General features: G+C 37.2%; 1 protein-coding gene across 5 annotated transcripts in view; it reads left to right on the top strand.

Moving 5' to 3' along the window:
* The window catches only part of LOC105196377, a 62,798-nt gene that overhangs the window by 33,863 nt on the left and 8,141 nt on the right, over nt 1–20,794 (top strand). For 3 of the 5 annotated variants that reach the window (XM_011162299.3, XM_011162301.3, XM_011162298.2), the window contains exon 2: nt 8,825–9,510. In XM_011162299.3, the coding sequence (XP_011160601.1) occupies nt 9,243–9,510 (268 nt within the window). In that variant the 5' untranslated portion in view covers nt 8,825–9,242. Of the gene's footprint in view, nt 1–1,721; nt 1,884–2,019; nt 2,043–8,824; nt 9,511–20,794 lie in introns of those variants that run through there. The other 2 variants (XM_011162300.2, XM_039447715.1) reach the window with 2 other exon arrangements.

Below are 20,794 nucleotides of genomic sequence, written 5' to 3' on the forward strand. Positions count from 1 at the left end.
TTTAACTAATTTTTTGTAGTGAGTAAATATTTTATTGCAACTATTCAAACAAATATTTATTAAAATTTGTATTAATTTGTTTTACTCAGTGCACCTATGGGTTTTCACCGTCCCACACCGACAGTGTAGCTTCTTTCGCACGCGGAATGTAATGACACAAATTTAAATGATTGTGGTCGCTCGTGGGCGGTGTTGCTCGTAAGAGATTGCAATTAGAATCCACTGCGTCGCGAAAGAGAGAAAAAGAGAGATGGACATTCGGTATGTAAGACAAATACAACGCCCTTTGCGTGAGAAAGTCCCCGCGGTATGCGGCGACGAAGGGAGCTCTTCCTCGCTCTCTTCCTTCCTTGGGAAGACGCGGAGTGCCGCCGACGACGATAGCCACCGACGCGACGACGCCGCGTAAACGCCTTCGCGAATTTTACATTCACCGCTCCGCGCGGCTTTGCAGCGATTTGTACTGCTGCTGCTGTTGCTGCTGCTGCTGATGCGAGAAGCAAACAGCGGAACGAAGACGAAGATACCTGGCTTTTCGTAGCTTCGAGGGGTTGGCGCGGTTGACGTTGCCTCGCGATGCAACGGACGAGTTGCCAGTTATTTCTCGGATCTCTCATGAACGTGATTGCAATCTCTTTCATCTGTTTCTTCTTCTTCTTCTTCTTCGTTACTTCGCATACAGATACTTTGCGCGCAGATCCTAAATGCCGGAACTTAAATTGGTCGAGCGATAACCGTAGATGCAACATTCTAATGTTTGACGGTGCAAGCGCGTGTGGTATTTACGATGAATTCTAATACGCAATCAAAACATCTTTATGCTGCCTCATACAATTAATAGTTAAGTGGCGCAACTGCAATAATGCCAGTTTAAATGAATCAATAACGTACGTATGTGACAGGCGTATAGAATACCGTTTTGATTCTCGTTAATTTGCGTTAAAGTTCAAATCCAATCACGGATATTTAATTGAATCTCTATATTCCATGATTGAAGTAGCCTTTCCATCAATAATGGAGAGATATGAAAAATGTCATATTTTTTTTATTAAAAAAAAATAGTTATGTACTTACATAAACTTATCTCGCATACATGCAAAGTTATCAATTTCAATGACCGAGACGATAACGAACGCTTTTTGCAATGTCTATATTGCACTTTGTGTCTGCCTTATATGAAAGCGCCGGCGAAAGTTTTGCGGAGTCAACGGCCTTCCAACGGATCCGTGGATGCCCGTTACAAGAGTAATCCCTACTCGCGTTTTTATTGCATCCACCTATATATCATCGATGCACCGTTTACTCCGTTCCTTCCTCGTATAATCTATCACGTGACATTGATACTTTGTTTTGCTTTCGATAATAAATACTTTCGCATGCAAATTTTACTCTTTTTCGATTTAATTAGGAAATTGTTGCAATCAATCCTCGTAATCATTTAGTGTATATATATTTTATATACATACGATTGTAAAATAAGAAATGTTTTTAAAGTAATATCGAAATATTGTATCAAGTAGAACCTTAATTCTCAAGCATTTACATTATTAATTTTATTAAAATCTTGTTTAGTTTGTTTATTCTCTTTTTTGTGAAGAAGAAAGTAGAACATCGCAATCTTTTATAATTAAATATTATTAATCTTGAAAAAAAATGTAACGCAGCAAGTCTGGCCCTCGAGGAGAATATTGGTAACCGGCATCGCTCCGCATAATTTTCAGACACGCGAGCATTTAAGGATGCACGGTATCCAAGCAACGTGATTTCTCTCGGATGCAACGCAGATTTATCCGAAGAAGATGCGCATCTAGGCAGAACGCCTCTCACGTTTGGTCGGAAAAGCCGTGACTGCCGAGCCATCGACACGCGTTAATTTCGCAATCGTAAGTCATACTTCGCAACACGCGCGCCCGCGATCCTACGGCAAGACAGCAGCCATTTAGAAATCAGTTTCCCGCAAGTGTGGGTACACGCGTGGAGCCTGTACCATTCGCGAGTGTATCGCGCCTTAGCATACAATCGTGGGACGACACAACGGTGCGGTAAGGACCATGCTCGATTTCTTCCCTCTTTCTCTCCATCTTTTTTTTCTTTCGTCTCTCCTCAAGTTTTTTTTTCCGCAAGTCATCCCGCGATCCGGCCCACCGCAACAATTACCGCGGCGAAAACGTCTTTTCTTTTCCCGTCTGTATCTTTCCTTTTCCTTCTCGTTCTCTCTTTCCGTCTTCGCGGCTCCTCTCCTTCGTTTATTCGTCCGCGACCAGCCGAGCCACTTTCGCGAGAGCGAAGTAATACTGGGTCGCCCTCGCCGCATCGACGCTCGACAACGACCGTGGGATTTCGTCGGGCTTATTATACGTGATGCGTTGAAAGACGTGAAAAAGCTGAGGACCGCGTTTAATCTCGGCCGGATCAGACACTGATTCATAATAAGACGAAACCAAGAGGTTAGATCGAGCGTTATATTCGGTGTATTTTTTTTTTTTTTTTTTTTTATTTAATTGTGTGGGACTGAAAATAAATGAGCCACTGTATTTGCAGGAGAAATATATTTATCGCAATTTATACGAAATTAAAATTTATAAGGATTTCTTTATAAAAACTCAAACTAAAACTTCTCTTTTATCCAAAGGATTTTAAGAGATTACGTTGGAAATTTTCGAATTCTGGAAACTGTTTCATATTCAAGTTTTTTCGTCGAACTATAAAGTATTCTATAGATAACCATTTAGGCAGCAAACTGACATCATTTTGACGTTAAAATGTTATCAAAGATGTTTTGACGAAAGTGACGAGAAGTAACAGCTTATTATCTAGACAATTTTTCCAAATGTTGCATGATATATAAAAGATACGCATCAAATTGTTTTCTTCGTTGTTAATGCTTACGCATACATAAGTTGCTTTTAATTGGACATATTCCTAAGTGCTGATGATGATAGTACTTCGGAATGATGAGTGCAACGATGACACAACTATGTACACGTTATGCACGGAAGCGTTATTGGAGGAAATTATCGAATGAAAATATATGAAATCATCGGTTAATTGGATGTAGATTTCGACTCGATTAACTTGATCGCGTGAGAATGTTTTGTCAATTTTTATGCGACTGCTTCAACTTTTATTCCACCTGCATAAATCTCTAGTGTCGACTTATGTAGGCAAAAAGAAGGATTGAATTAATTATACTATAATATATTCTTATGTGATGATAATGATGATGACGTTTCGGAATGATGACTACTATAACAATTATATACATATATACATACGTACATGCATATATACACCTGTAGAATTACGAGATTAAAGCAAAAAAATTGGATAGCATTAATCAAAAGTTGTAAAATTATCTTCAATTTTATTATTTTATGTCAATAAGTGGGAAAATGGTGTCTTTTAGAAAAGCATAAATTTAGAATTGACTAATATTTCTTTCTGCTTTGTGCATAATTTAGGCTCATTCATTTGTTATCACTGGTCCATTATAATATCATAATTCTTCCACAATAGCTCTCTGTCGACATTGTCTTTCTGGCATATTTCTCACAATGCCAGTATTTGTGTCCCTGGATTCTTCGCACATTCGAGGTCACCTGAATTCGCGAAATCATTTCCTCCTAAGTAAAATTGTTCAGGGCTGCGTTTCAAGAAAATTTTTATGATTGCGATGACTCATTTTGCATAAAGTTCTGGAAATTCCCTGGAAAATTTGATACCGAATATAAACCGATAAATACAATACTTGATCTATGAACTATCGATAATCTCTCGAAGAAAAACTTTGTCAATAATAACAGTATACAAACGAAATATATCGGCAGTTTTATATCATTTTCTATATGTTAATAAGATACTCAATTACTTGGTTTCGTCCTCTGTGAACTGAGACTTTATAGTCGAGTTTTCTCTTAGTATAATCTCGGCGCGATTCGATCGTTTGTTTTGTTTTCCATCTTATACACCCGCGAATTTATAATCTCGATCAATTTTATAAACTTTTTCATGCCGTATGGCGAGATAATTAACATCGATAATTACGATATCACAACCACATTATGGACGTCGATTAAATTCTCGCTAAAGTAAACATGTTTGGTGAAGAAGCTAGGAGTGTCGCGTAGAAAGTTTAGAATGTCTTACATCCCGCAGAAACGAAGCAGAAACACCAGACTCCTGGAAGACCTTCGTTTATTATCGGCATCGTGTATCGGTGGAGACTTTAGAGCAAACCGTGTCCAGCCGCACAACATTGTGAGCGTATGATAATCACGCATAATCACTCGTGATAACGTCGTACCGCGTGTTTGCCAAACAGGTTTTTCCGCGATCCAGGAGTTCCGTAATTAAACATCCAACGAATCCATCATTTCGTTGTGCGTACACTGCGTAATTCGACGCATGTATGCGCTTCGTAGTCAATAAATATTATTGTGTGACTAAACGCAATAAGCTAAGAAATATGTGATTAGATTCGTATGCGTAATGTACAGATTCATTTCTCTATTACTTTCCTGTGGTTTTTCTCAGAGAAAAAAAATATGATTTTCTTGGTTGGTTACATAAAGAAGATCTTTGTCTGTAAGATTAGCCTACTGATTCATACATATTAACATACAATTCTATAATTAACTGAATAAAGCAGTTTAACTTTTTACTCAACAATCACCGACAATTTTTTATTATTAACAATTCGTTATTTTATTCATTCTCTTATTTTATCTTGTTAAAAATTAAGAGTAAGGAGTGTACATAGATAACCTATATATTAAATACGCGAATTGACTGATGAATTGCGTTTTTTTTTTTTTCAATAATGAAGTTACACGATAAGTAAATTAAATAAACAACATTAGTTCGATAAATAATTAATTATTCTGTGACATGGCAGGGATCTTTAAATAAATATCATGTTGAAAAAGTTAAGTTTAGACGAGTAAATACAATTTTTTACTTGTTCATTCGCATGCCAATAAAAATATTCCATTAGTTTATTTTTTATTTTATATGACCTCTGCACCTGTAGCAAAGGCATTAGCAAAGGCTAATTAACAATAAATAGTTACACGTGTATAGTATCTTTTTGATGTCATTACACGTGTCATTATGGTAATACCGGACTTTTGTTATTTTATAAATGATAATGATTATTTGTAAATAGAAACAATCAAAAGTAATTAAAACAAATAAAAAAAAAAATTGCCACGATTGTGTAACAGTGCAAATTATCTTTATGTATTCTAATACGCCAAATTTTTAAACTGATTGAAACATCATATTTATTATTTGTTTTAATTTTACCAAATTTAATTGATTTAAAAAAATCAAAAGTTTGATAAACTCAGTTGACAGTTTAATCTACAGAATTAACAAAAAATTTAAACATTTTTATCTTTATTTTACCATTATTAAAAAATATAAATACATTACCATTTCTCTTCATACAAGCTTGTAAATTAAATTTCAAACTTGAGTTTGATTTTAATAAATTATAAAATTATAATATTTCATTTCTAGCATAGTTTTACCACCGCTTTCTAGTGCGCCTTGACCAAGCGACCTCAAGTTATTTGCGTGACTCTAATTAATGCGACATTGGGGTTAAATATCCGCGCGGGTTAAACATGTCCGTTCGTGAATCATGCCGGGAATCGTGCGTGGAAGCAAGACCGGTCACAATTATCGGCGTCTTGTCGTTTTTTTTCCCTTCAAAATTACAGAACTGTGCACGACGCGTGCAAGACGCACGTATATACGCGATTCATTCACGCAAAACGCACGGGGCGAGATAGACAGATCGACCGCAGGTGTGGTGGCCAATGTCAGTTCTGACGTAATGCAACTCGAGCCACACGACGAACGATGATGACTCCGTGCAACGTGAATTGGACGGAACGTTCTCACCCGCCTCGCGCCGAGTGCATAAACGTTTTCAGTTGCAACGGCGACAACGACGGACGAACAGCGAATAAATTCCGATTTATTTCCAGTAAATCACACTTTTTCTGCGTTGAGCGCGTTTGCCTCTTACGCAGATGCAAATTTGCTGGTTATTTTTAAGTCTCGGAAGCCTCGAACAGATATACTACACGGGAATATGTTTACTTTATGGATCTCTCCGAAATTACGAATCTCTTGAAAGTCTCTTGACCGCGCAGAAATGCGGTGACTGAAACGCCTATTCCTTTCCCTGGCAGACTACCACATTTTAAAGCCGGATTTTAAGATATTAATTTTACATATTTTATTTAAAAGAAAATTTTAAACGAAACATTTATATTTGAAAAAATATATATATATAAACTTGTGAAAACGTGTTACAAAAACATTATCAGTTTCTTTTCCTGTTTTTTTTTTTTTTTTTTCCACTGATTCGTGCTATATATATTCACTTAATTACGTCTGTAATATAAGTTACGCAATTAAACTGCTCGTATGCTTTTAAATCATCGCTGATTACACTTTTCTTCTCTTTATGAATTAAAATTGTTTTTAAAATAAATTTTTTGTCAAACAACTGCTGTGCAATCGCGCATATTCTCCGCGTGTATTTAACAAAAAATTTGTTTATGAAAATCTCTGCCTTCAGTCTGCTGTACATCGGACGAAGTCTCATAAAACGTTAGACTAATCTCAATTAGAATCTTGAAAATGTTTCATGAAAGCGTATTTGAGAATTCTAATTTTCTAATTGCGAAGTTCAGCTTGGGAAGAAAAATCGTGCGACGCATTGTCTTAATGCACACAGGTCATTAATTTTCGCACGAGAGATTCGAAGTTAGCGATAACACCACTAAATGGTCAAAGAGATAATGCGAGTGCGATGTGTGGTTGCTTATTTACTCCGTGTGCTTATTACGTAACTGATTGAGCAACTAGGATGTATCTCAAGAATTCATGTCACTACATAATGAATTTGAGGAATAATTTTTGTAAAGATTCAAAGAATTTCTCGAGTAATAAGTTTTTCGAAAGATTCCTTTTGACATAATTGTTTATGCTTTCAAACATTTGTTTTATGCAAAACCGCGAGAGAACTTTGTGCACGGTCGACGATGAGTTACGAAAGTGCTGTCGTAATTTTTATCTGTACGTTATTTTGCAAGAAATGCAACAAGTCGCAAGTCGTTAAACAACAAGAGTCCACCTGTCGCTGCATAACTATGCTGCCAATTATACAAAGACGATTATGCACGCTCGCCGCACATGCTTCAATTATGAGAAATATTCGTAGTAAACAACACACTCGCCTCTGTAATGCAGGATATTTAATGAATGATGATAGACGACTTTAGGTCTAGAGAAAACGTATCAGAAGAAGCGAAAAATGTTGATGCGAAATGTCTGAAAATATTTTTCCAGGGTGCTTTGGCAATGTTTCAAGACTAACCGCTATGCTCCAGCAGTGCGCAAAATAATTCTCCGCAGAAAAACTGAAATTGCGATCGATTAAAGAGCCACAAAAATGATCCCCGTGGAATGCATTTCTTTATCTCTGTATAATTATCGCGTATTACTCTAAATATATCTTGATTTCATGCGCGTTAAATCATTCATTGACTGTTAACGATCGATGGCATTCGTTGTAACCAAGATCCGTTAAACGAGGATTTTAGCGGTGATCGAGAAATCTCGCGGCGATCCGGCCGCAAGATTTCCGGTGAAAACCGTAATTTCCGCCGAGATAAATTGACCGGACGAACACGTGTACTCACACTCTCGTACGATCTTAAAACAAGTGCGATACACAACAGCCTTGTACTAAAAATTCACCAAACCGTAAGTCTAAACCTCTTGTCCTCGTTTAAAGTCTTATCAATGCACGTTCTATATGCAAGCTCGTTGCGTTTCGCAAAAACGTAATTTTTCAATGTTGATGCAGTTTTTGCAAGAAAGGCAATCTCGTTCTTGTTGATGTCAATTATACGCTTGAACGTTGTACGAGGCATGTGCAAGAAAAAAAGGCTGACTTAATACTCGATCGGAGTAACATCTTATTGATAATTATCCAATAATTATATGCTAGCTATTTGCTCTACGGGGGCAAAGGAAAGGAATATCCGCGTTTGTTATCTTGGTATTTTTTTTTTAATGCTTTGGAAACAATAAAAACCTCCGTGCGACCCAGTTATAATTGCTTTTGTATGTATTTGGAGCAGTCCACTCGTTATCAGTTCCATTACTTTCTCCCACTAGCGTATATTTTTATTAGTTGTACTTTCTAACATACTTTGAATGCGAGCTTTCTTGATCGCCGAGATTCTAGAAACGATAAAAGAAATTCGTGAAGACTCGACACGGTTATGACATTAATTTCGCGCGGGCAACCTATTTGCAAGAAACGACAAGTGTTTTGATGACTTTAATTGCTTTTGCACCGGGGTATTCATTTATTTACGTCACACTCTGACTTTTTATCCGTCTGTCTCTTTGCTTTTCTTCTCTAATCAGATATTAGGTGAGAACGCGCGAGAGAAAGTTTCTTGGTTGGCATCTATTTGACGTTGTAAGACCCCAATCAACAAAAACTTTCTCGAAAATCGAGCTTGGTAGCGTTTAAAAAAAAAAACTTACTACGTATGAAGAATGCCGAGCTATGCGAGTTTGGTTGGGTCCTAAAAATTTCCGTTCGATCCAGGCGTTTTTTTCCGCAATTAATTTTGCACACCTTTGATCGAATATCCGTTATGTTGGAGAAAAAATAATGTCTGTATATTTTTATCGACGTAGCGTTTTTTTTAATTATTTTAATAGAACCGACAACCGGTCGGCTGTTCGAGAATCGACGACCTTGCGTCAACGATCATCCGTTTTGTTTCAGAGACGTATCGTGAACGTCGCCGGCGGGCAGGAGGAGCACGCAGTGACGGAAGGAAAGGAGATGACACGCGGGGTCGCGCATCAGAACGAAGCCGCGATCTTTTCGCGCGCGCGCAAGTAACAATCGTCGAGGAGAGGTACGGCCTTGGAGGCGGCGAATGACAGCTTCTGGCCGATCGACAGTCGCTTACGTAGCAGCGGCCGCTTAGCTCGACGATTCATTCGAGTTTCGCAATCTCCCGCGATCCCCAACATCGACCGCGATCTCTTTTATCCGGCCGCAGTAGGAAGAGGCCAATCTTCCTCGTAGCACCTCGTTTCTTCGAACGAAACACAAAGCGCGACGGAAGTGGCGGCACGATGTAGCGCGGTGATCTCGGCCGAGAGGTGTTGGATTTTCTTGCCTGAATTCGAAATCAATGCGAAAATTCGAGGAGCTATCCGCGAGTGAGACGAGCTCGAGGATGAAGACGATGGGCGATGTCGTCGCGGATTCCATCGACGAGAACGATGGCACTGTGCAGCACGCCAGCGCGAGCAAGGAGTTCGGTCAGAGGACCCTGAGGTCCCTGAAGAGAGGATTGGGGAAGCTCTGGAGGAGGCACCGAGGCAACGCATCGATTACCGAATACGATCCCTCCTACAAAGTCGCGTATCTCGGAAACGTGCTGACCGGATGGGCCAAGGGTAAGTGAAACTTGTAATAAAATTTTGATATTGCTAAATCATTGCTATTGGAGTTGTAATTTTACAAATTTGAAAAAAGAGAGCATATGTCACTCTGACCAAAAAAAAGTTTTTAACTTGACTAAATTTTTCAATTTGATTGAATTGTTTTATTTATGTATTTAAATTAAATATTTATGGAGTTAAATTAAATACATAAATGCTTAACTTGATGTTCAAGTATCTATGTATTTTAGTCAGATAATTGAACTAAAAAAATTTAATCGAGTTGAAAAAATTGAATTAAAATAATTTTTTCTCAGGTTTTTTTTCCATTGAATGCATTGGAAATTTTCTCAAAATCAACTTTTTCAATTAAAACTATTGCGTTATCAATACTGAATTATGAATCACAATAAAGTAAAAGATTGAGCTTGGTTTTTACGAATTATTGCAAGCTTTACTAATTCTAATTTGTTTTAACTTATATATTTTATATTCCGATAGATTTACAGGCGATAAATATATCTACAAAAGCAAAAAAGAAAAAAAAATTGTCATATTAGATTGATGTGAAAAGTGTAATATAAAATTCCAGGAAAAGTATTAATATCGCAGATCTTAAAAACACTCGATATCTTTGCCCACATGTTATTTTAATGTGTGCAAATTAATTATTAATTTAGTAGGATAAATATATACGAGGTGTGTTCAAAAAGTATCGCGAATTTTGTGTTTTTTCAAAAATTATTTATTTATTCATGAATATCTATTTTGTCCCCTTCAAAGTAATCCCCATGAGATATTATACACTTGTGCCAACGGTTTTTCCAATCTTCGAAGCACTTCAAAAAATCATTTTTTTTTATCTTGTTCAGCTCCTCCTTCGATGCCGTCTTTATCTCGTCAAGCGTAGCGTAACGTCGTCCTTTCATGGGCCTCTTCAGTTTAGGGAACAAGAAAAAGTCACAGGGGGCCAGATCTGGGGAATACGGTGGCTGCGGCATCATTAGTGTGTTGTTTTTGGCCAAAAAGTCGCGCACAAGCAACGATGTGTGAGCAGGGGCGTTATCGTGGTGCAAAAGCCAATTTTTGTTCTTCCACAAATCCGGGCGTTTCTGGCGGATTGCTTCGCGCAAATTGCGCATAACTTGCAGGTAATATTCCTTATTGACCGTTCTACCCTGTGGCAAGAACTCATGATGCACCACGCCCCTGCAATCGAAGAAAACTGTCAGCAAAACTTTCACATTCGACCGAACTTGGCGCGCTTTTTTCGTTCTTGGTTCGTGCGGCAGCTTCCATTGAGATGATTGAGCTTTGGTTTCCACGTCATAACCATAAACCCACGATTCGTCACCAGTTATGACCCTCTGGAGCAAATTTGGGTCGTCGCGGACAGAGTCCAACATCTCATTAGCAATGTTCATGCGATGCTGTTTTTGGTCGCAATTGAGCAATTTTGGTACGAATTTCGCGGCGACCCGTCTCATGCCCAAATCATTGATAAAAATCGAATGGCACGAGCCAATCGATATGTTTAGGTCCTCAGCAACTTCTCTAACTGTGATTCGACGATTGGCCAATACCATTTTCTCCACTTCATTAATTTTTTCGTCTGTTGTTGAAGTGCTCGGGCGTCCGGCACGCTCTTCGTCGTTCACATCTTCTCGGCCTTCTGAGAACATTTTGTACCACCGATAAACGTTGCTTCGGTCCAAGGTAGCTTCTCCGTATGCCACAGTCAACATTCGGAATGCATCCGCGCACTTAATTTCGTTTTTCACACAAAATTTGATACAGGTTCTTTGATCCATTTTTTTGAATAGGTAAAAATCGAAGACGATCCAAAACACGTGCAAGCAAAGCAGCTGTCAACAATTAAGTGAACATTCAAAATGGCCGAGCTTGTCGGCATAAGTGAGAGACATGAGTACCAACATAACGCCACAAAAAGATCGAAATTCGAATATACGTAACCCGCGAAAATTCAAAATTCGCGATACTTTTTGAACACACCTCGATACATTTGAAGTAATCAATTTTTATGCATGTTATATCATCGCCGAAGGCGAACGTATAATTAATCACCCGCAAATGCATAAAAAATATCCCCCGAGCGTTATGTTAAACTGAATTGATTATCATTTATGATAAATAATACGTCTACCAAACACCCAAACCGTCCTGTCATTAATTGCAACAACGTTTCACGATTAACTGAGCTATATATATTTCTCAGATTTGTCATCTCCAAATGAATAGTCGTATTGAGAGCCGCCGTAGGGGATTTATCTTTACAATTTATATATTCGTGAATGCCTATGCAAATCGTATTATATTTGCAAAAGTTATAACGTTATAACGTTACCGATATTTTATCGGTAATGGAGTCGACCGACGACGCGACGTTTCGTCTTCGTTTCAATCGAGTTGTTTCGAGCGACGGTAAAAATTTGGCCGGTGCTCGCTTACCCCGATGTATCATCGGCAATTACGTATCCAGATAAGCGGCAATTAAGAACGATAGGTACACGTCGCGTACGCGCGCTAGCTCTCGATCGCGCAGCCTCGGCGCGTGAATAACCGGAAGCGAGCTATGCTTCTTACGACCGATGCATCAGCAAGCAGCAAGGTCACCATCAATTCTGTATTGGCATTCACCGCTCGCTCTTCTCGTTGTCTCCTCGTTAAATCGCTCTTTCACGAGCTTCCCCTTCCACCGGGAGATGTCATTTCGGAACGACGCAAATCGAAATTTCAATCGCAATTTTCTTGACTAACTTTGGAATGAAATTGCCATTGACGAATGCCGAAGTATGAGAATGCTAATTAATCTTTTAATCAATAATTAAAAGAAATCTGATGCATGCAAAGGCTAATGAGAGTAATATTTCTGCCGCTTGAGTTTGATCGAGAAATAGATAATATTTCATTATTTGCCTTTTAGAAAGTCTTCATTTGGCGAAAACGTTGTATTTATAACTTTGTTTTGTGGTCTCTTTTAGAAAGAAAAAAAAAAAAATTGCTTGAATAAAAATTTTGCTGTTAGGTTACTTAATCTTGTAACTTGAGAAGACACGATCACATAAATTCATTCAGTAGGGACTCCTGCTGAGCGCAAACCGGCTCCAAGTTGACCGAAGTATTTGCGCCGATCAAAAGCGCGATACTTCTAAAACCGCAATACTCGCATATCGACGAAAGATGAAAGCACACGTGATTCCCTTCTGTCACGTGTCCTCCTTCCGCTTTACGTTTCAATGGTGTTGACGCGAGATCTTCCGGTTGAGCTTCGACCTGTCGTGAACATTGGAAAAAAGGAAGCGAGAGGGGAAACGAAATGTCGAAACGCGATCGCGATAACGCGCGAGAAGCGTCTCGATGAAATTCCGTTCTGACACTCGTACCGTTCTGACAACGAAGCGTCGCCGTAGAGCGCGAGGTGAAAAAAAGTAGAAGGAATTATGTAGTGCAATGACCGGACATAGGCGTACACGGCGCGGGACCGGCCAGACTTTCTCTGCATATCTCCACCGCCGACTGGATCGGCTTTAATCGTCGCCGCGCCGGCCGATCGCCATTATTACGGTTCGCACTATAACGCCTATTCGGCGATTAATTAATTCGCGACTGTCCCTCGGGGTGATGTCCGGTATGTGGATATCACCGTCCGTGAACGTTTGTTGCGTGTGCGTGGATTATAGTGATCGTGCCTCGCGACCTGTATTAGCGACTGCGTTTAAACCGTAACCGGAATCGGCCGATCACGTTTCGCGCTAAGCGTGAGAAATCGGAGGAAGTAAAACGGATACGCGTATCTGAATAAAAATTTTAATTATAAATATGTTACTTACGGGAAAAAAAAAGACGTAAACACATTTCTGACACAAATAACGTAGAGCAGGCTTCCTAAATTTATGTCGACCATGACCTATAACATTTTTTTGAAACATTCGCGATTCATATCCAGTTTGAGGAGTTACGAAATAGCAGGAAAGAGAAGAGTAAATTGTTTATTTATATCATTTTATTCTTACTTTCTAATTTTTTTATTAAATATAATTTTATAATTCTATTTTCTATTGAATATTATAAATCTAATATTTTCAAATACATAATGAGGTATGTGTTTAATTTCCCTTATTTCTATCGATGACTGCTTTAACGATACGAATCATTATACAAGAAGTTTGATAATTGTAATTTGCTTCAAAAGTTGGTTTATATTCTCAGCCTTTTTGCGACTCACCAACGGCAACGGGTCGCGACTCTTTGGCAATCTCTGCCGCAGGAGAAACATGATAATACAAAGAGTCAAGAGTTTCTCGAGATTTTCGAAGAATTCTTCGCGTTCTTTCACACCTTCATTCTCGATTACTCCGAGAACACATTTTCCTTTTAAAAAATGTGCACTTTAGAGTTTCGAAGATTTGTTTACCGGTGAAATTTCCACCGGCGAATCTTTTTTAAGCTGAATGGTACGTGGCAAAGTACGGCAATTTTATTTAACGCCAAATAGTGGCGCGAATACGGACTATAAATAGCTTCGGCTCTTTATCACGACAGGTTTAACCGACGTTAACCGACGTGTTTGTATTTTCGATCAATGCGTGCTGATACATACGTGAGGGGTCTAAAAGCAAAATGCGGAGTTTCCAATCGAGAATAACTTAACCACACCGACGTGACGCACGTCGCATGCGTGTGCGTGCAATCTGTATTTCCTCTTAATAACACATATCGTGTAAGATTAATTTCATTGCTCCTCAAAAATTTCTTCTCGTGTTATTATAAGGCGGTCGTGGCCTTATCGGATTGCACTGATTGTAACGAGTCGCGATGAGCGAAATAATATCGACATAATGATAGGGTGGGTACACGCAATTTATTGTCGTTTATGCTCTACAATGTAAAATATAATAAAAATAATATGAAACATATATATTTTCGAGATCTGACTGTAAAAAGAGAATGTTTTATCACTTGCAGAACTGTGTGCAACAAAGATTCGATAACGTTTGACCAACAACAAAGATTGTTAATTCGCTGGTAAACTTTTCAAAAGAGGTAATTTACTATAATACATTCATTTGCAATTATTAAATTACAAAATTACAAAAGATGGTTAAAAAATACAGGCCAATCGCTCGAAGCAGCAGACTTCCCTCCGGCAGTAGGCAGTAGGTTATTCCAACTTTTTTTCTCGTTTTTTGATCTCCAATCATTTTTCGAGCGATTGACCTCCAACCTTTTGAAACACTTTGTATATATTTGAAACGACATTGAAACCACTTGATATCTAACTGTGAATATATCTCTTTTATTATAATGAAACATAAATCTGCTTAGATTTAAAACCCCGAACTAGAAAAACAGAAAACACGAGATAGCCTCGTACACACACAAATACATGCATAATTCATTTTTAATATTCCGGAATGCCGTTTCTATGCCAACACTAGCGTGTATACGGATACAGCTTATGATTTAGCTTGTGAGAGTTATCGGCGTGGCTCGAGGTCGCGATTCGAGGAATAAAAAAGTATAAGAAAGCTCTGTATATATACGGCGCTACCGGTCCTTCATCGAATTTACGTGACCATTTCCAGTTTTGCCTCGAACTTGTTCTCGTCGACCTTCGCGTCGCCTTCAAGAAGAATACGCAATTTTTCTTATCCTCTGTACATTTTTAATTTAACTTAAAGAAAAGGGAATCAGGGAAGAAAGAGTCACACAATTTTCCCACATTAACATAAAGTGCTTATTCGCTGAAAAAAATATCTAAATTTTTCATGAGATGTTTCGTTAAACGCAGAGTTGTTAGACACTGGATACATTACAGATTTTTTTTAGAAGTTATACAAGACTTTGCTTTAAAACACTGAATTATTCATTTCAGACTAATTGAACGAAATAATTGGTATTCATGTTTTTTAAATTTAATGTTTATCTGATGTAGGTAAAAAACTTGAAAAACGAGTAAAATTTGATCAAATACATAATACAGGTATAGGAATGGATTTAGGTTTTTCTGATTATCATTTGATTAAAAAATTGCAATTAATAATTTACGTAATGTCTACCGAGAAAAAAAATGCTAAATCTCTTTATTTCAAATATTTGTATATTTAACTTAAATCTATAAATTCTTGAACAATTTAATCAAGTGAAAATTTAGTCGAGTTGATAATTTTTTTCTTAGTGCCCACATTATGTTTTCGAAATGTGACTAATGTGTTTACGTGCTTATAGAGACTGAATTTTCTTAATTATGAATCAAAATAGGAAATATTTATATGACAGAAGTCCCTGACGAATGCACGACAGATTAATATTAAAATCATGTATTTTAATTTTAAATTATATTTATATTATAAGAAACTTAAAATAGACCAGAAATAAATTGCTAAATCATTTTATTTCTGGTTTCTGGATAAACATCGTAATTACGCGAAATTGATCTATTAAGCGCGAAGCGTGAATATTGTTTACTTTTTTACAAATCATGTGATTTGCGCGACAATGGAAATCGCGCGTGTAGCGCCAATTAAATTCGCTCGCGTTTAAATCAATCGCGATGCTGAATGATGAAGTGATAAGAACGCGCGTCTCAGAATATTCCACCAACTAATTACGTAAGCGTGCGCATTTGATAAGCTGCATATTACAAGGGAAATGCGAAACTCCGGCGCTTATATTTTTCTCTGACGATTGCGTTAGATATTAGAAACTTTGAGACTTGTTTCGCTTTTCATTAATTACCCACTTGTTCACTTCTGTGAAAACGGTAACCCATTTTCAGAATCATGATCCATCGTGTAGGTGTGTAAAATGAGAAAATCAAGTTTTCTTTCTTTTTTTCCGAAAATCTGGTATACATGTTTTCTCGCTACATGAGTTACAGCTGGCTCTTTTAGGAATTCGAATCGTGGGAACGCGTGAGTTGGCGGCTTTAAATAACAAATAAATCGCAAGAAATAATATGCGATCTTCCTGGAACTGATAAAAAAGATTCATTAACTCGCTATTAGCCATGAAATTAAAGAGAATAATTAATGTAAAGTATACGTTTCTATAAAATATTAGAATACTGAGAATATACTTCGATAATATAAATTATTATTAATGAAGCAATTTTCTTTTTGTCGCTGATATCTCGCGACCATCGATATAATAATATGCGCGAATCACACTTTGTACACGTAGGATAAAGTCGGTATATACGCCGCAGCTATCGAAAATTTAATTTATTAAGTATTATTTACTATGTTTAAGGAAAATAAATTAGGCTAATAAAAACTTCATACTGTTTACTATTATAAAAGAAATTTTAAGTATGAAATATTTCTTTTCTTATACTTGAAAAAAAAACTTAAAAAAATCCTTGCATTTTTGTCATATAAAAAAAGTGGCGGGATTTACGACTACTCATGTGTAAGATACACGGCGCATCGAAATTTACAAATAATATTTTCAGATATGATATAAAATAACATAATAACTTACAAAATGTGTTTATAAAGTTTATTAGGGAATAAGAACAGTAAATATGTATTCAAAGTAATAATAATGCAATATTAAAGAAATTAATATGCACAGACATCAACAGAGTGCACATTGTGTTCTCAACATAGTGCTCAACATAGAGTAAGTGCTGCTTTCCAATCACGCAGTGTCTGTATTACGGCATAAATCCCGTTCGCTGAAAAGGCCGTATATCCTAAACAAATGGAATATACAAGATATCAAACTAAATAAAGAATACAAGAGCTATGCACTTGAATCTTGCTTGTATTTTATCCTTTACTATTGCTCTACATTTACATATCATGAAATAATCATTATGCCTTTTATATTTTCTACAGTAATTATTTTACGTAGACGGTAATACACGATCGCGCTACTTCTACGTGAAAAAATTAATTCAATTTACGATATTTTCGTTAATATTAACAATAAAGAACTGTAATTACAATACAATACTAATATAACATAAAGGCACATAACAAAATAGTTCTGAGCAAACTATCTTTATTTCTTCTATTTTTTCTGACTGCTGCGGCGTACATCCCCCCGCGGCGTAAATACCGACTTTACCCTATGTATAATTTTATCGTTTTTAACTAAAAATTATTATAGCGGTTTTGCCGCCGACGATAAATGCAAAAATGAATTAGTTTAAATACGTGTCTCGCTTGGTTTTTAGCTTGAGATTACATTCGACAAGTAGTTTCGTGAAAAACACTGAAGTCAGGAAATGCTCGTAAAAAGTATGCAATAAATGTCGATGATGTGAGACAAACGCAGTTTGCAGTCACGTACAACGAAGTTATAAGTCTGAAAAATTTTCATCAGGTCGTTAAATTATCATACTTTTAAGACTTTTCTGTCAATTTTTTTTTAAATCGCGCTGTTGCGCATTACATAATTATGAGCTTTGTAGCTTGAAAAAGTAACACATGAATAAATAAATCCAAGATCATTTCCGCATCAGTGCTAAACCGTCATAAATTACTTTTAAACGCGCAGTTTTAATCGCGCGCACTATAAATCGCATTCTACTGCAGGTATACTTCCTCTTTTTGATATGTGAATTGATTAATTGAAGATGATACATTAGCATACGCGACTATCATTCTTCATTACTCTATAACGAATTGTCGCAGATAAAATATTTTCTCCCGCGAGAAATTCTTTTTTTTTATTATTTTTTCCCAATCAAGCTGTTTAACAGCTGTTTGTTTTTCGAAGCACCTAAATTAAACATTCGAATTAATTCTTATTCAATGACCTTTATTTCGCCTAATCGTTAAAAGTTTATCGAATCACAGTTCTCTGTCAACTTGAACATTTGCTACACTGAAAATATTTACTGTCGCTCTCGGGATAGTTTATAATTAAGTGTAAGTAAATGTATGAGTGACGCAGAAACGGTAGTCACAGCAATTACGCAGAGTGAATGACGTACGGAGGCTCTTGCCCGAGAGTGCCGGGGTCTTCTCGACAATGGCTCTCCTAGCTTAAATAAAGCGACCCCGTTACTGCACCGTTTACTCCACATATAACGTTATTCATCCTCCGGCCGCGTACGATGCACGCGACATTCGCTCTCGTCATGCGACGCAAACGGCGTTTTCTCGGTGGAAAGTTTTCGTGGCGTTCCGCGATACAAGCGCGTTTTCTCGAAATCCTCTAGAGAGCTGAGGCGCGATGCGCGCGACGCTGGCAGCTAACGAAGGGAAAATTGACTGGCGGTCGCGGCATTTATCTTTAATTGAATAATATCGAACGCTAAAACGCGCCGTGAGTGTCACAGTCCGGTGGCAATGACGACCCGGTCGTACTACGCGGTGCACGGCCCTCTCCTCGCCGTTGCTTCCCGTTCCGCGTCGTTCCAGACCGCCTGTTTTTCCGTTCGCAATAATTCGATCGCAATATTCGCGCGACTCGATAAATCGCTACAGGTTGCGAATGCCGTGAATATTTCTGTCTCGGAAACAATTTTCACTAACTCTTTAAACTTAGCTTATAAACTACTATTTTTTGTGAACTAGGAAAATGTTTAATGAATATAGGGACATGGATTTTTTTAATTTGAGTAGTTACATCACTCGTATTTAATATGTCATACAATCAAATTAAACAGTTATTTAAGAAAACAACGCCTATTCAAATTTTTGTTTAAAAAAAGTATATATATATATATATATATATATATATATATATATATATAAAGTTTTAAGATGATAAAAATAAAATAAACATTTCTATAATATATAGTAAATGTAATTACAACTATAGTGAATATAACTATTTTTTTATTTATTTGCTCTTTACGTAATAATAATAACTATAATTTGCATAGTTAAAACAATTATGAATATATAATTGGCACTGAATATACTGAGAGGAAAAAATGATGCAATTTTATAATTTAAGTATAATTCATAGTTATTTTCAGTGCCAATTATATATTCATAATTGTTTTAACTAAGTAAATTATAGTTATTACGTAAAGGGCAAATAAATAAAAAATAATTATATTTACTATAATTGTGATTACATTTACTATATATTATAGAAATGTTTATATTTGATGATTATCATTATTTATAATAAATTTTTTTATAGTTGGCAAAATAAATATAAGATTATTACAGTGAGAAAAAGAAAGTTAAAACTCGACTGAAAATTTTCAACTTGATTCAATTTCTTCAATTTAAATATTTAACTTAAATATTTAACAACCATTTTTCTCAGTGCAGCATTACAGGAGTAATAATAATAATGGAACTCTTAACCATAATTATTTTACTATGTAATTATAGTCCCAAATGCCAAAGACTTTTCTCTCAGGGGTCGCAATGGATACTTCGCGCGAATAGAAATTAAAAATCGAATCTGCTTTTGTAATTGAGCGAAGAGATTGCCGAGATTTTTCCGTCGGTTCGCCTCCTTACTCTCGCGGAGCCTTTCGTTAGAAAAAAATTGTAACGGAAAAGAACACATTGCGGCACGCCAATGGCCGTTTCACCTGCGGCGAAGGATCGCTTTTATCGAATCTCCCCGCACGCTTTCTCCGGACACGCTCGGAATAAAATGTTGCTCCGACGCGGGTGTGCATAAGGCTTCCTATACGCAAATTATGCGGCCAACGGGACCATTGTTGTCCGTGGTTTTATTTGCATGCGATTTTTTCGATGGCCTTTTTCCACCGATTCAGCCGGTCACAGTTCGATTGCGGCGCGGATCTCGACCAGCCGAGGCGTGCTTTCTCTCGATGCAGTTGTTCTCTCGGAAACAAAAGACACGGTCTTTTTTTGAGATATTCGGTGTACAATCGTGACGACTGAAATCGCGAGAAACCAATTTATCGTTCATGCTTTGATATTAACGTCTTTCGCGTGAAAGCGAGATCTTCTCGGTGCGAACAGTTTCGAAGATTCGCGTGAATATTTACGTGGACGATTTGCGGAATTGCGCGACGAAACAACAAACGGAAGCGAATCGCATCTTTCCTGGAATAACGGACTCGTCGAATTCTAAAAGCTTGCACCCGAGTAGACGGGCATTCGATTTGTCACGTCGCCTCGAGGTCGATTAAATGCCGCTCAAAAATCAATGTACATAATCTCTTAGTCATCTGCTTCCAATCACCAAGTTCTATTTTCGTGCACGTGGGCTTCAATAAACACGTACGTGTTCCACGTCATTTTATTATCTACACCAATCGGTCTCGTGGAAAAGATTGACATAACTCACTTATCTATTCAAACATAGTAGAGCGTTGTTTATAATAGTA

Source organism: Solenopsis invicta, chromosome 4 (assembly GCF_016802725.1).
Source record: "Solenopsis invicta isolate M01_SB chromosome 4, UNIL_Sinv_3.0, whole genome shotgun sequence".
In the NCBI taxonomy this organism is placed as follows: Eukaryota; Metazoa; Arthropoda; class Insecta; order Hymenoptera; family Formicidae; genus Solenopsis; species Solenopsis invicta.